Source organism: Podarcis bocagei (assembly GCF_964188305.1).
Source record: "Podarcis bocagei genome assembly, chromosome: 13".
NCBI classification, from domain to species: domain Eukaryota; kingdom Metazoa; phylum Chordata; class Lepidosauria; order Squamata; family Lacertidae; genus Podarcis; species Podarcis bocagei.
This window is the reverse complement of record NC_138138.1, coordinates 9,421,255-9,437,483: the sequence shown is the minus strand read 5'-3', so window position 1 is coordinate 9,437,483 and position 16,229 is coordinate 9,421,255. Positions and strand designations below refer to the sequence as shown.

Genomic DNA, 16,229 nt, shown 5'->3' with positions numbered 1-16,229 from the left:
CCAGGCAAAATAGAGGTTATTCGTGGGTAGCTTGTTTGACCTGGGATGTGATTTGATCCTGTTCTGATTAGGGTTACATTCCCTCTCAAAGATCAGGCTTGTCTTTGGAGACCCAAGTGGCTTTGGTGGCACAAACTTCCTTTCAACACACCTAAACCTAATCTGCCAGCTCCAATCCCTCCTGGACAGAGAGTTTCTGTCCACAGTTAATCCGTGCTCTGGGAGCATCTTGTTTGAATTGTTGCAGTTGCTGTATGTGTGTCTGCTTTTGTTGGAGGCTACAGTTAGTGCAAAATAAATATGCTAGAATGCTCACATGCCCAGTCAGCAGATCTCATCAGTTTTAAAATAACTACACTAACTCCCAGTCAGTTTCTGGGCACAGTTCAAAGTGCTGATTTTAACTTTTATAGAGCTCTAAGTGGCTGAGGACCTTGGTACCTAAAGGACAATCTCCTTCAACATGAACCAGCCACCTTTTATCAAGCGGCTGGAATGCTGTATTAAAATCCTTATACAAAAAGAAACCCCATGGTTTTTGGGGACCACACCAGGTAATATGCTGGACAGAGCAGAATAATGGGCTGGTAGAGAATAAACCCACAAGGAACATAATTCACTTAAAAATAAATTTATTTAAGGAAATTGGAATATATATGGCATTTAAAATTAAGGGAAGAAAACATAAAATGGCAAAATACATAATGTAGAAAAGACAAGCTTGTTTAGGTGTGTTATCCTTCATTTGACTCTATATAGCAGATGTAATGGCTACCAGGCTTCTTCAAATCTTATATAATCTTTTTGTTAAAATAGAGAGAGCTCTGTTGTTCTGCGGTAAAGTGGCAAGGAGAAGCAGAAAGTTATACGCCATGGTAAATTCACGCCAACTGGAAGTTTTCCAGACAAAGGCAACCTTTATTTTTGAATTGTCCATTTTTTCTCCTTGTAATCAAAAACTGATAACAGTCAGGATGAGTAAAACACTGCATTTTAGTCAATGGAAGAAAGGGTTGGTAATTTTTTGACTCTTGGAAGAGGAAGCAGATAAAATTTTCAAACCTCATGCAAATACAGGGAAGAGACAATTACACGCTGATTGTATGTCCTCAAATATATACTTTAGTACCTATATGAGGTAGATTTCCCTACTGGAAATTGTACACTTAATGCAGTCAAACCAATGTTTGGGAAGGAAGAATCATTTGGGGGCTATCCTCTTAAATTTTATCTCTTTGCTTTGAATTAAGATTGTGAAATTTATTTAACTTACTTGTCTTTCGTATAGTTTATAAGTGCAGATGTATACGGGATATGGGCACGTCTGTTTTGTGACTTTGGTGATGAATTTGAAGTCCTGGACACCACAGGTGAAGAGCCAAAAGAAATCTTCATTTCAAACATATCTCAGGTGAGGACGATAGCAAGGTTTACTATATCAGTCCAGTTTGAGAGTCCAGTGTATTCTGAGGAAGCTAGTGTGGTGGGGTTTAGTTAGCCCAACAGTTTTTGAACTTAAAAAAGTATGCCATCAGTTTGCCATTAACTTACGTGTAACAGAATTATAGGAACTATCTAAGCGTAGCTGCAATAATTCATGAGTTGTGAATTATGTGTTACAGAACTTGCAAATGTAGCACATGCTACTCTGGCAGCATAGGCACAATTACAGCTTTTCCCAAGTGTATGAATTGGGCAAGCGAAAAGGGTATATGAGGCAAATCATTACTGTGATTTTATTTTGTTGTATCATCAACAGAAAACACATACCCTTTTCTTGGTGCCAGAAGTGATTGGCCCTACCAGTTCTGTGACTCCCTTTCTTGATACCCCAGAACTATGTACGCTATGACTCAAACCCAGGGCTTCATCTACTCTGCTAAGAATATACTTTTTGGGTGGGTTCAGCTAAGAAACTACACATGTATTTAAATAGGTACTGTCTATTGTATTTGAAAAATAACAGTACACCGTTGGCTTCTGGTCATTTATTTGGAAATACAGGTAGTGAGCATCTGGTCATAGATGTCCACACTACCTTTAGTTTTATGTATAATAAAGAACTGTTTCAGGTTTGGGTGTCTGAGGTTGTTGCATCTTTATGGATTGAAGAAAGGAGAATATTTGTCCTTTTAAATATATAACTTAAAAGAGTGAAACTTTTTGAAAATGAAAAACAATGCTATTGCCAGTTTAGATTTTGCCACACAAGTGATTTTTTGGCAGTATCTATGCTGCAGTTGCAATGATTTTCAATCTGTGTATTTGTAGGAGCCAAGAAAATGTTTGTGTGGCAATGTCTAGCAATCATTTCTTCCCCATACTAATTTTTGGTGTGTTACAATTTCAGTCCAATCCTGGTATTGTCACTTGCCTTGATAATAACCCTCATAAGCTTGAAACGGGACAGTTTGTAACTTTCCGGGAAGTTAATGGAATGCAGTGTTTAAATGGATCCACGCATCAAATAACTGGTAAGCCATGTTTTGTATAGCTTTCCTTCTAGTGCGAAGCCACTGCTTTCCAAATTGATAGAAATGCATTTTCCTTTCATGTTGTTCTGCTGTGTGCGCTGCCTTAACTCTGTTGCTGCCAGTTCACAACATTGTTGTTCAGCATTGCTCCATAGTTGGGAGACATGGCTTGAAACTCTCTTTAGAAATGCCTGCATTAAATCTTGAACTCGGGCTTTTAAATAGAGGGCAGAACTTCAGCAACTTGCTTAAGCTTCTCCCCATGACAAGCAGGAGTTAAATACAGTGGTACCTCGGGTTAAGTACTTAATTCGTTCCGGAGGTCCGTTCTTAACCTGAAACTGTTCTTAACCTGAAGCACCACTTTAGCTAATGGGGCCTCCTGCTGCCGCCGTGCCGCCGGAGCACGATTTCTGTTCTCATCCTGAAGCAAAGTTCTTAACCTGAAGCACTATTATATCTGGGTTAGCAGAGTCTGTAACCTGAAGCGTATGTAACCTGAAGCGTATGTAACCCGAGGTACCACTGTACATTGTAGAAATGTTCTTGCGTTGCATAATCCTGGAATTGTAGATTTGGAAGGGACCCTGAGGGTCATCTAGAGCAATCCCCTCTAATGCAGAAATCTCAATTAAAGCATCCATGACAGATGGCTATCCAACCTCTCCTTAAAAGCCTTCAATGAAGGAGAGTCCACCACCTAAGAGAATTGTACATGTTTAGTGTTAACTCTTTGAAAGTCAATTAGGTTTGCAGATCCTGTATAAAATCAAAAGTGTTTTTCTGCTCTTTCTGTAGTTCTGCTTTATTTAACTGCCTTGTTAACAGCGATTTACACTTTCTCCTCTCTTACAGTGGTATCACCTTATTCTTTTAGCATTGGGAATACGGTGGATATGGAACCTTACTTACATGGTGGCATAGCTATCCAAATAAAGACACCTAAGATATTCCATTTTGTAAGTATCCTGCATAAAGACAACAGTCAGCAGTGATCACATCTGTTTTCACCTCTAGAAATCATTGAAGCTTGGTGCTCAGGCCAGAGATCTGACTTGTTGAATAAAAATATTATTTAGCCCTTCTCCATATGAGGCACCTGTATAACTTGATCTCGAAAGGGCAAGGTTATGTTAAAATGTCAGAACATAAAATCAGGGATACATAAATTCACTTACCACCCCACCTTCTTACTATGGTGCACGTCTCTCGTTTCTTCTGGTGGTTGTGCTGTACTTCAAAGGGGTTTGCAGTACATTGGATGTATAACTACAGGGACAGTTCTTCTCCCTTGATTCTGATTTTGTCTTGAGCTTTGGAGGTGTTTGAAGCCCCTTGATTCAAGGAAGTAGTCTACACATCTTTTGCTTCGCCTTTGCCTCAGAGTACCTGTAGGGCACAACACAAGGTCACACATTTTTAAGTTGCACATTTAAGCATTGTAACTTGGAACATGATGTGTTCCAAACTCCCTTTGTCCCCACTGCAATGTTTTCTACAAGTTTTGCTCTTTACATTCTCCTGTACCATGACACCTATTCACTTACTATACATAGCAGAGAGTAAAAGGGTGCATTCATTGTGATGGAGGCTAAACCCATCCCTTGGTCCTAGTGAGATTTGTATCTGTGGTGCAGAGGGAGGTTTTCCTCTCCCCAACAGTCTTTCCCATTTAATGTGTTCCTAGCGAGCTATGATGACTCCCATTTCTGGTTTATTTTTTGAATTGTATCTACAGTTACACCCTGCTAAAGTTTGCAAGCTAATCTTGGGAAGGTTTGGGAAATTTTAAAGATGCTTGCATGTACTTTGCTTTCTTCTGTTCTAAAGTGTGTGCAAATTGATTTTTTTTAACTTTTAGCAACCGCTGGAGAAGCAGTTGATTAACCCAACATGCCTCGTTGCAGATTTCAGCAAGCCTGAGGTTGGTTTTGCTTTGTTTTGTTTTTAATATGACACTTTGATGTTTAAATATTGTATACTGCATTTGTTTTCCCCTTAAGGCCTTAGTGGCTCTTGTTCTTGCTGTAACAAGCTAATGTAATCCTTAGAGCAGAGCTTTACAAACCTTTCATGCTGGTAACATGCTTTTTAGACATGCATCATTTCGTGAGCTTTACTAGCAAAGTGGAGGTTAAACTAACCCCTTTCCATCCCTGGGAGGAGCGTGGGGAGCATTCACGCGACACACACACTGCAGACGACACACTAATGTGTCATGACACAGTTTGGAAAGTTTTGCCTTGGAGTATACAGACTTCTTCTTATGTGATTGCTCTGCATATTGCTGATCATCCACTATTTTCTCCTCCTTGCAGGCCCCTCTGCAAATTCACATTGCCATGCTTGCCTTGAATCAGTTCCAAGAGAGTTTTGCTCGTATGCCGACAATTGGGTAACGTATCTGTACCACAGCTGCACAAAGTTTGGGTTGTTGGGTACACTGTTAATATAGTTAGAGGTGGAGAAATTGTTATCGACAGCAGTTTATTTTTTTAAAAAAATATTTATTGCAAATTTTCAACAAGAAACAAACCATCAAACATATACAATACCATCACCATAAAACAGAACAGAAAAAAGAGACAAAAAAAGTTTGGAGAATAAACATAGAGTAAAAAGAAAAGAAGTATAACAAAATCAGTTATCCATAAATCATATTTTCATAATCTTTGGACTTTCTCGCATCACCCTTTCCTGCGTTCTCAGTCATATAATTATAGGCAGCAATTTATTAAGTTATCGATAGCAGTTTAAACTGTAACTCATCAGGTTATTTAATTAACTGAGTTGCAATCCCTTGCACAGTTCAACTGTTTACAAATCACTTGGGCTTCTGTGGGATTTAATCTGCCTAAGTGTTTGCAGAATTGAGACCATGATTTTCTTATCCCTGCTACTTGGGAAAGTCATGGGCAGAGAATCAGTTTGTTATGTCAGTTGTACAAGAAACTTCAACTGTTGTCTTTTTGAGGACAGACTATTATGTATTCATATAACATTTAAGACTCTCCACTGCTTCACGGCCATGAATTGGAACTATTGTCCACAATATGGTATGTGTTTGGGGATTAAAGAGATATTAAAGTGGAGCGGGGGCTTGGCTAAAACCACCTTGTGAGTTCTTCTATTTTATGTATTTATTTAGGAGAATTTATACCCCGCTTACTAACTGAAAGTTCTCAAGGCACCTTGCAATATATTTAAAACACAATAAAATAGACAGTGATACAACAGTCATAGAGCAAGGGGAAAGTGTGTGCAAATCCCCCCTTCATTTGTTTTCCAATGTTCCAACAAATACAGCTGAATCTCCTGGCTGTTGGAGCAACTAAACGTCATTCTCACATAGGCCAGGACTTTCTCCCAGCTCTGGTAGCAGATATAAGAGGTGCTGCGTGGAGCAGAGATGCTATGCTTTTTGTTTGGGTTTCAGGTGCCTTCAGGATGCTGAAGAGATGCTGAAGATGGCAGTGTCCATAAGTAAAACATTGGAAGGCAAAGTGAGTAATTTCGTGCTATCCAGCATATTCACCTGTGATTGTAGTATGCATGGTGCATTTAAATGTTGAACTGAACTTTGTGAGATCCCTCATCGTCTTCAGTTTTCTGCTGTAGTTGGTCTCTGCTGGCTCTCTTGTATGTTTTACATTTATATCTTTTATCACCTGAGCATCTTTGTGATGCATTATAGTACCTTCTTTTGCATCAGTCAAAAGCTGTCATGCATGGAAACTGTTCAGAAATGTAATTAAGACCATTGCTCAGCTCTCCCAAAAGTATTACACAGCTTTCCATGGTTGCTTCAGCTTAGCTTTCTTAGTGAGCATTCTGTTGAGAATTTGTATTTCAAAAGAGGGACATGCCATCTAAATTTGTCTTTTACTTTTTTATTTTTATCCCCCCCACTATATAGGAAACGTTAATATTGACCAATGAAACTTATGCATGACTCAAACTCTTAGTGTCTTACACACTCATCTTATTACTAAAACACACATACATATTATGAATGAATGAGCAACTATTCTCCTTATTTTATCCTCAGAACAGCCCTGTGAGGTTATGTGGCTTCTCATTTAAAAATGGGCACAATTGTTGGGATTGTGTTGTTATCATCACTGTGTGACACTATGATGTGAAACAACTCTATTAAATTTTTGGATTTTAATGTATAGTCTACATAAAGGTTTACTCAATTCTTTTTTAATTTGCATTTTCAAAAAGAGGAACAGAGAGCATATTTAACCCCCCTCCCCTCCCCCATCTCACTTACAACTTCATACCAAATACAGCATGTATACATATACCATATGACTTCCCTTCCATGCTTTTCCTGGTTCCTTTCGCTTTTATACTACTTTTCTGTAGGCGCTGTTTTTACATCAGTAGCAAGCTGAAATTGCCCAAGCTTTTCAAGACAAATTTTGAGCAACAGTTTGAAAGAATAGAAGGATTATAATCCGGTGAGGGTTATGTAAACAAAGATGTAGCTTTGCTGATGTTTTCCTGTTAGCTGTTTCTTGCTTTCAAGGAGCTCTTGTTCCAACATTTTTCATGCAAAAATGTATTCCAGGCTAACAGACCATGTTGGAGGATAATTTTTGTTTTTTAGGGCTGCCATGCCTACCTCATACATTGAGAAGTTCAGTTACCAGTTTGTGATTGCCCTAATCAAAGGGACAGAAGCTGAGAACTGAATTTTAATTGAGAGACAGCTCTTACCTCTAATGTGCTTTACTTCCCATGTTTACTGTGCACCAATTTACCAAGTCAGCAACCTACTAATTTTAAAGAATGCAACGCTATTTGTATACAAACATTGTTCTTACTTTGTTTTTAAATTGTAGCCTCAAGTTAATGAAGACATGGTGAAATGGCTATCAAGGATGGCTCAGGGATCTTTGGCACCTCTTACAGCAGCACTCGGTGGTGTTGCCAGTCAAGAAGTCTTGAAGGCAGTGACAGGAAAATTTTCTCCCCTGCAACAATGGGTCAGTTTCTTTGTTTTGGATTAGGTTACATAAATTTAGGGACGAGAGCATTCTGTGAGCATAATATTGCTTGTGTTCAGATGAACCATCAAAGATGGTGGAGAATAGCAAATGACACTTGTGCATGAGTGTTATTCTCCCTTTCTTGCATCCTGGCCTTAATTCTGTATTTCAGATTTAAGCAAGCCATAGTGTACTATTATGTCCAAACTGGCAACCTTTTGGTTTGAGTGAGACTTCAAGATTGTCTGTATAGTTTGCCAGGAAGTAATGGATTAAGCCCCTGGGGGGAGGGAGTTGACACCTGAGTACAGTGTTTATTCATGATACTCCACCATGGTCTGGAGCAGGGGTCAGCAACCTAAGGACCACAAGCGGCCCACGTGGGTCATTTAACTGGCCCATGAGCTGCCCCCGAACCGGTTCATGGCAGCAGCCCTTCTCACCAATCATTCCTGCTGTGTTGCCTTATCGGAGTGTTCCCACTATAAGATAGGATGCATTACTATAAGGAATTACTACAGTTGAGAGTACAGTCATACTTCGGGTTACAGCCACTTCAGGTTGCGTTTTTTCGAGTTGCGGACTGCCAAAACCTGGAAGTACAGTGGTGCCCCGCAAGACGAATGCCTCGCAAGACGGAAAACTCGCTAGACGAAAGAGTTTTCCGTTTTGGAGGTGCTTCGCAAAACGAATCTCCTATGGGCTTGCTTCGCAAGACGAAAATGTCTTGCGAGTTCCTGCGGTTTTTTTTTCCTTCCCCCCCTTTTTCTAAGCCGCTAAGCCGCTTATCAGCTGATCCGATAAGCCGCTAAAAGCCACTAATAGCACTAATCCGCTAATCCGTCAATGGGCTTGCTTTGCAAGACGAAAAAACCGCTAGACGAAGAGAATCACAGAACGGATTCTTTTCGTCTTGTGAGGCACCACTGTACCAGAACAAGTTACTTCCAGGTTTCAGTGATTGCGCATGCGCAGAAGCACTAAATTGTGCTTTGCACATGCGCAGAAGCACCAAATCGCAACCTGTGCATGCACAGATGCGGGTTGCGAACACTGCGGGTTGTGAACGTGCATCTCGCACAGATCACATTTGCAACCTAACCGTCCATCGTATTAAGGGTATTTTCTGGATGTTTAAATTCACAGTGTCAAAGGCTACTAATAAAACAATATTAAACTGATAAATAGTAAATTATGAGACATAGTACTTAGTCTGCTGGCAAATCATTCCATAGATATATATTGCTTTTTGCACACACATCAGTTTTGTTTTGAAGTAAGCAAGAACCAATTTATGTGCGAAAGATAAAAGAGTTGGTAGAGGGAGGTAAGAAAGCATTGCAGTATATCATTTCAGACTCTTTTTAAGTATGACATTCATTTCTGTAGGCTTTCCCTTCTTAAAAAAACCAAACTACTCCCTGCTTATACTAAACATTGTGGAGAAAGATCAAGCAACCATTTTCCTGTTGTGTTAGTGTGCCACATGAAGGGAACTTCTTATGTTGGGGGAGCTGTAATTAATGCAATACACCACCAGCAGTCTGAAGTGGTGCAGTCTAGAATTCTATCACACCAGTCTACTATCTTGTTCAGATTCCCCCCGCCCCCACCCAGGTTGTATGCTGTAATAAAATATTGTTATTTTTAGTGTAGTTTAAACGTTTTAAGACATGCTGAATCTTGTTTTTCCCCCTCCTTCTCCAGCTGTATACTGATGCATTTGAATTAGTCACATTTCTAGAAAAAGTGAGCCATGAAGAATTCCTTCCAAGGTAAAAAAAATGGCACAGTCAAGCTGCTCATGCTCTCTCTGTTCCTTAATCAATTAATTTGTTTACTTCTTCAACATTTATGTTCCACCTTTCTTCCAAGCAGCTCAGAGTAGCGTAAATTATCTCCCCTCCCCACCAATTTTACCTTCATAACAAACCTGTTTAGTTGGATAGAAATGCTCAAGGTCATCCAGCAAATTTTGATCCTCCTGGTCCCAATCCCAAGATAACCACACGAATGCTGTTGTTGTGTCTGAAGGCATGCATATTTAAAAGAACTTATATAAAACATGTACGCGTGTGTACTTTTTTCACCCAGTGGTTGGGAACCTCAGAGCTAGGGCCCTATGTGCAGCCTTCAATACTCTCCCCAAGTCATATCTCTCAAGGATCCTCTCCCCTGCCCCCTCTGAATGCTTTTGCCTGGCTGGAATGTGTCTTTGAATTATAGTAATACCTTTGGCTTTACGGGATGGCAAGGGAAGAGTACATCAGTTGCCCAGCCTGCTTATGCCTCTAGCCCTGCCCACCCAGAAAGGAATGTGATGCTCAGAATGAAAATGTTCCTCATCACTGTCCTAACCCATTGAAGCAGGCCCTGCTCAGAGAAGATGAGGTTATCCGATTCCAGAGGAGCCTAGGGACCTGACTTATATCAAGGCAGACGATTAATCTATGTAGCTCAGTACATTCTGCTTTGACTGGCCCTGTCCCTTCAGGGATTTGGGCAGGAGTCTTTCCCTGATCTACCTGGAGATGCTAGACATCGAATGTGTGACCTTATTCATGCAAATCATGTGCTGTGCAGCTGAGCTTTGGCTCTTCCTGGCTATGTTTGTCTGTTTGGACTACAGGGGTCAGCAAACCTTTTCAGCAAGGGACCGGTCCACTGTTCCTCAGACCCTTGTGGGCAGCTGGACTATATTTTGAAAAAAAATATGAATGAATTCCTATGCCCCACAAATAACCCAGAGATGCATTTTAAATAAAAGCACACATTCTACTCCTGTAAAAACAGGCTGATTCCCGGACCGTCCGCGGGCCGGATTTAGAAGGTGATTGGGCTGGATCCGGCCCCCGGGCCTTAGTTTGCCTACCCATGTTTTAGAGCAAAAAACAAACAAAACAAAACACAAAACAACAAGAATATGGCACCTGAAATACTGATAAGACTTACGTGGCATACATTTTCATGGACTAGAGCCAACTTCATCAGATGCTTAAAGTGTTGCCTTCAGTTGACAGCTGTGTATGTACACAGCTCTGGACCTCAATACCTTAAGGACAGCCTGTCCCCATGCAAACTGACCCATACCCTGTGCTTGGCATCTGAGGCCCTTCTCTATGTCCCGTCCCCCCGAGAGGTTTGGAGGCTGGCAACAGGAGAACGGGCCTTTTCTGTGGTGGCTCCCCAATTGTGGAATGCTCTCCCCAGAGAGGCTTGCTGGCAGGCAAAGACATTCCTCTTTACCCAGGCCAGTGGCTATTAAATAATCTACAGTCTGTCAGTGTGTGAGGGAGAGGGACTGTTACTATTATTTTCTTATTAGGCTGTCTGCCAGTATGCTTTTTATTATGGTTTTATTATGTTTTATCGTTGATGTTTTGTAATGTGTTTCTAATGTTGTACACTGCCCTGAGATCTGTTAAAGGGTGGTATATAGTGGTATATAAATTGTATTATTATTATTTATTTATTTGTTGTCGTTGTTTAATGCTTTTTAGAAATGCTTATTTTGTGATATTGGAAGGAGAGTATGCTAGGGAAATATGAGCATCTTTGTTCCCTTCCACTGCCAAACACAAGTGAAGCAATTCTGAAACATTTTTGTCTCTTTCTATCAATGTTAATTAATTTAATTCTATTTAAAGCCAGCTTGATATACAATACAATACAATCTTTATTACGGTCCAGAGACCCAACAAATCGTTACAAAGCAGTGCACAATTCAGACAGCCTACCTCCAGGTTAAACAAGCATTTTGTTCAGACTTAAAGATAGGGATCATTGGTTCTTGCAACCACTGATTAAAAACTTCACCACTGCTAATGTTCTAGCGTTTGTCCGGTCTTCCAGTAGGAACCTGACATAGTAAGCCTCTGATTTTCCCGGGAAAGGTACCAGCAAGGGTAATATCAGTTCAGTCCTGGCTTGCTCATATTTCTCACAGTGCAGCAAAATATGTTTGATAGAATCTGTCAGTGTTATCTTCACTCCTTTCCCACATTTGTCTGCAACAGAGGGGACAGGTATGACGCCTTGAGAGCCTGCATTGGAGACTCCTTGTGTCAGAAGCTGCACCGTCTGAATGTTTTCTTGGTAAGCATGGCTTGTAGGATAAGTCTGAGATTATGTCACAGAATTGTAGAGTTGGAAGAGGGACCCTAAGGGTCATCTAGTCCAGCTCTGTGCAATGCAGGAATCCTGCCCTCAGCTGTCCCTGGGTGGGCTTGAACCACCAGCCTGGTTAAGAGCACTGACCCTATTGCCTTTGTTGGATCGTAGTCTGTAATATATTGCAGTAAGAAAACCCAGTGGACAAGTATTTTAGAAATTACTGTTCTGTGAATTAGTTGGAACTTTGAAACTACCTTTTCCTGGAAGTTTGGAACATACAGTGGTGGGTTAAAACATGCAAAATACCCAGATGGCTCATAGTGATGCCTTTTATAGTAGGAGCTGGAATTCTGCATCTTTTGATGCGTTTCAGTCCAGTATTTAACTTCAGATACTTTAGTTAGGTAATAATATAATAATAATAATTTTATTACGGCCGTAGGCCCATACATAGGTATAATTTTCTCTTTATGGCATCTTCAATCTTTCATTTCACAATTGAAAGGCTGTCTAAATTTCCAGCCAATAGGTATGATAGCACGTCAATATGTCCTTGGCATAACAGTTTAGGGATTCCCCCCCCCCCCCGAATTTTGTGTATTCTAGTTTTATCAAACAAGAAGTTCAACTAAAAGTTTAGCTCTCTGAAGGATCAAAATTTATAATCTTTGTAAGGATTGGAAATTTATACATATATTACTTTGCAGGTTGGTTGTGGTGCGATAGGCTGTGAAATGTTGAAAAATTTTGCCCTTCTTGGTGTTGGCACTGGACGAGAAAGGGGCATGGTAGGTTTGGTTTTCCATTCTAATTTCAGTTCTTTTTACTCTGTTTGCAAGTTGTTTAAAAATTATTTTATGATAGAACTTGGAGGGGAATCTCTGTCCTTCCAATTTCTCCATGTAATAATGGAGGATGCTTTGTTACGACTACACGTTTGGGTTCTGTAACCTCACATTTCCATGTTTTGGTTTCTGTTTTTGAACTTCCAGAAATCACAATGTATTGGAATATGTGTTTATCAGAATTCTAGGTAGCGCTGCACTACCATAGCAATTTTGATACATCTGTAGGTTAGTTGGTCAATCGCTATGTGGCATTTTTAGGTGATAATTTATTAGTTGTAAAAGTAAGCCTGAATTCATGCCATTTTGTAGTCCTGTTAATTGGAAAGAGCTATGATTTTGAATATATTTATGGGCAGGAATGACTACTCAGTATAAGATGACATGCATTTTTTAGGGTAGAGGGGAAATTCTCTCTTAATAATCATTGGGGGGGGGGGTAACCAAATTGAGGGCTTTCAGGACTGATTCAAACTAGAAACAAAGATTTATATTAACCATAACTTGTAATTCCACCTATTTCTCCAACCTACTATAGGTTACAATTACAGATCCTGACTTAATAGAAAAATCCAATTTAAATAGGCAATTTCTGTTCCGTCCACACCATATACAGGTAAGTTGGAGTGGTTGGTGAGAAAAAGCAATTTGTGCATATTTTTGAAAAAGTAAAGTGAGGTTGTGGAATCAACTTTCTATTTTAAGAGCTACCATATTTTTTGCTGTATAAGACTCACTTTTTCCCTCCTAAAAAGTAAGGGGAGATGTGTGTGCGTCTTATGGAGCAAATGCAGGCTGCGCAGCTATCCCAGAAGCCAGAACAACAAGAGGGATTGCTGCTTTCGCTGCGCAGCGATCCCTCTTGCTGTTCTGGCTTCTGAGATTCAGAATATTTTTCTTCTTCTTTTCTTCCTCCAAAAACTAGGTGCATCTTATGGTCTGGTGTGTCTTATAGAGCAAAAAATACGGTATTTTAAAGTTATTGAGGTGAATCTTCATATATTTTTTGGTGAAGATGTGGTTAACATCAGGGCTGTATACGTAGCTCAAAAGGCAGAGCACACACCTTGCATGTAGAAGTTTGACTGATTAATGTTTTTACTTGCTAAAGTAGTGTTTATTTTAATGATTGTTGGATTTGTTTGTTGGTTTTATTGTATTGGGTCTGGTTTGGATTATATTATTCATTATACAATTAATAATTATTACCATAATTTTATTTTATTGTTTATTATTTTATTAATAAACAAAATAAGCCAATAAAGAACATAAAGAAATAGTGTTGCAGTGGGTTGAAAGCAGCTTAAGATTGGATACTATCATTGAATTTGTTGTTTCAAAAAATTACAAACATTATATGTGTTCTTTTGTAATAAATTAGCTTAATCATATAATAAAAGTATTTAATCTGTTGACCATATTGAGTTTATTTTGTAAATAAGGCTCAAAATTATTATTATTAAAAATAATGTTTTAGGTTTAACCATGATATCTCCAGTTAAAAGAATTTTGGTTAGAATGGTTGGGAAACAGAGAGAGATAGAGAGATAGAGATGCTATAGAGAGGCATTGCTGGTCCAGATTGCCAGTATTCTGCCGCTGTTTAATAAATAATAGCATGTTTCATCTTTCCATTCCTAAAAAGAATTCTCAGTGCAGCTAACAACCACATCAGTGGAATAACAATCAAAACAGAAATAGGGAAAGAACACCAAAATAGTAACAGCAGTATTAAATTAGTAGCAACATGCAGAAGACTCCAGATTTCCGTGGCTTAAGGAAGGGTTAACTGGGTTGGGTGATAATCACGAGCTATGATGAACTCAGGAGAGCAGAACTCTGGGAGGTGTAGTGACCAGATGTATCCATAGTCTTGCTTGGCTTACACATGCTCTATAAATGGTCTCTGAGCTTTCCAGTTACAAAATACAGTCGTACCCTGGAAGACAAACGGAATCCTGTTCGACTTCCAAGGCGCGGCTTCTGATTGGCTGCAGCCAGTTGGAAGCTGTGCCAGACTTTCATGCTTCCAAAAATCATTCAAAAACTGGAAAAATCACTTCTGGTTTTCAGTCGTTCGGGAGCCGAACCGTTAGAGTTTACAGGCATTTGGCTTCTGAGGTTCTACTGTATTTTATTTTAGGAAATGTTTTGTATCGGCCTTAGTACAGAACTTTGATTAATTTTTGCTGTCAGTTGTTCTTTCCGGAATTAAAGAGTTCAACGTGGTAAAACAGAATCTTTTATTCATTTACTTTGCTCAAGAGTTAGCGTTACCTGTCTATTCAGCTCATTATTTCATACCTCATTTCACTAAAGGGATGATTCTTTTGAGTATGTTAACAGTGATTTGGAAGCTTTTGTTTTGCGTCGCAGTTGCCTTTTTCCAGCAAGAATATTAACCAAAGTTTATGAATATTTTAATTTTGCTTAGAAGCCCAAAAGTTGTACAGCAGCAACAGCAACACGTAACATCAATCCTCAGATCAAGATAGACCCATATCTGAACAAAGTTTGCCCAGCTACTGAGAATGTGTACAATGATGATTTCTACACTGTGCAAGATGTAGTTGTTACTGCGCTAGACAATGTGGAAGCAAGGAGATACATTGACAGGTAGGTGCATGATCTGAGAGTTCAATTTGTACCCTTTCCCACCCTTCATAGCATTTCTGTCCTTGCCACCCTTCGCGGCAGTTTTCCCTGTGCTTTCTTGGCACAGCTGTGGATAATTCAAAACCAGTTGCATCAAATCTACTTCAAGCCATGTTTTTAATCTCCTAGTTTGTTTAAAATTAGTTTAGTATTTAATTTTATATATATCTGCCACCATTGTGAGCACAGCATGTCTTTTTTTTTTTTTTGAGAAAATGCCTCAATAGCTCTATTTGAAGCAACTTTTACTACTACTACTACTACTACTACTACTACTACTACTACTACTGCGGGTTATTGTTCTACTAGTTTTACTGGAATTTCTGATTGGGAATGTTAACTGGATTAATGACCCAACAATGTGCAGTTGCAAATGTATCTAAAGTGTTATGGACTCTAATGGGAGGGGCATGCTTATCAATGCATTGGGTTTGTGACACATTAAAATGTATACCGTATTTTTCGTCCTATAAGGCGCACTGGCCCATAGGACGCACCTCGGTTTTTTTGGGGGGGAAATGAATAAAAAAAAATTATCCCCCCCCCGCCGCAGCTGCTGCCCCAAGCCTTGCGCACACCTGCCCGAAGCACAGGGCACCCTCCGGAGGGCTCCGCGTGCTTTGGGCTGCAGGCTGCCGCCCCAAGCCTCGCGCGCCCGGCGGGACCTGCCGGGTGCGCAAAGCTTGCGGACACTCGCCCGAAGCACGGGGAGCCCTCCGGAGGGCTCCCCGTGCTTCGGGCGACAGGCTGCTGCCGCAAGCCTTGCGCGCTCGGCAGGACCTCCTGCCGGGCACGCGAGGCTTGCGGACACTCGCCGGGGCTGCAGGCCGCTGCCCGCAAGCCTTGTGAGCCCGCGGGAACTCCCGCCGGGCTTGCAAGGCTTGCGGATAGCTTCCTGAAGCCTGGAGAGCGAGAGGGGTTGGTGCGCACCGATGCCTCTCGCTCTCCAGGCTTCAGCGAAAGCCTGCATTCGCCCCATAGGACACACACACATTTCCCCTTCATTTTTGGAGGGGGAAAACTGCGTCCTATGGGGCGAAAAATATGGTACATCTGGTAGCAAGCCCAAGGCTTGCTCCTACACTACAGTATTTGGTCAGACTGTATGGTCTAGCAGTTTATAAATCTGAGGTCCAAACTTGATG

General features: G+C 40.4%; 1 protein-coding gene and 1 long non-coding RNA gene across 2 annotated transcripts in view; one reads left to right on the top strand and one right to left on the bottom strand.

The window, feature by feature from the left end:
• Positions 1–16,229, bottom strand: part of LOC308571473 — a 351,060-nt gene that overhangs the window by 259,608 nt on the left and 75,223 nt on the right. The window lies entirely within an intron of this gene.
• Positions 1–16,229, top strand: part of UBA6 (ubiquitin like modifier activating enzyme 6) — a 42,309-nt gene that overhangs the window by 10,291 nt on the left and 15,789 nt on the right. Inside the window, exons 9-21 of the mRNA XM_081165531.1 lie at positions 1,289–1,411; positions 2,351–2,474; positions 3,330–3,433; positions 4,336–4,398; positions 4,793–4,869; positions 5,911–5,977; positions 7,325–7,468; positions 9,179–9,246; positions 11,488–11,566; positions 12,292–12,372; positions 12,968–13,045; positions 14,864–15,045; positions 15,214–15,232. Of these exons, the coding sequence (XP_081021657.1) occupies positions 1,289–1,411; positions 2,351–2,474; positions 3,330–3,433; positions 4,336–4,398; positions 4,793–4,869; positions 5,911–5,977; positions 7,325–7,468; positions 9,179–9,246; positions 11,488–11,566; positions 12,292–12,372; positions 12,968–13,045; positions 14,864–15,045; positions 15,214–15,232 (1,209 nt within the window). The remainder of the gene's footprint in view (positions 1–1,288; positions 1,412–2,350; positions 2,475–3,329; positions 3,434–4,335; positions 4,399–4,792; positions 4,870–5,910; positions 5,978–7,324; positions 7,469–9,178; positions 9,247–11,487; positions 11,567–12,291; positions 12,373–12,967; positions 13,046–14,863; positions 15,046–15,213; positions 15,233–16,229) is intronic.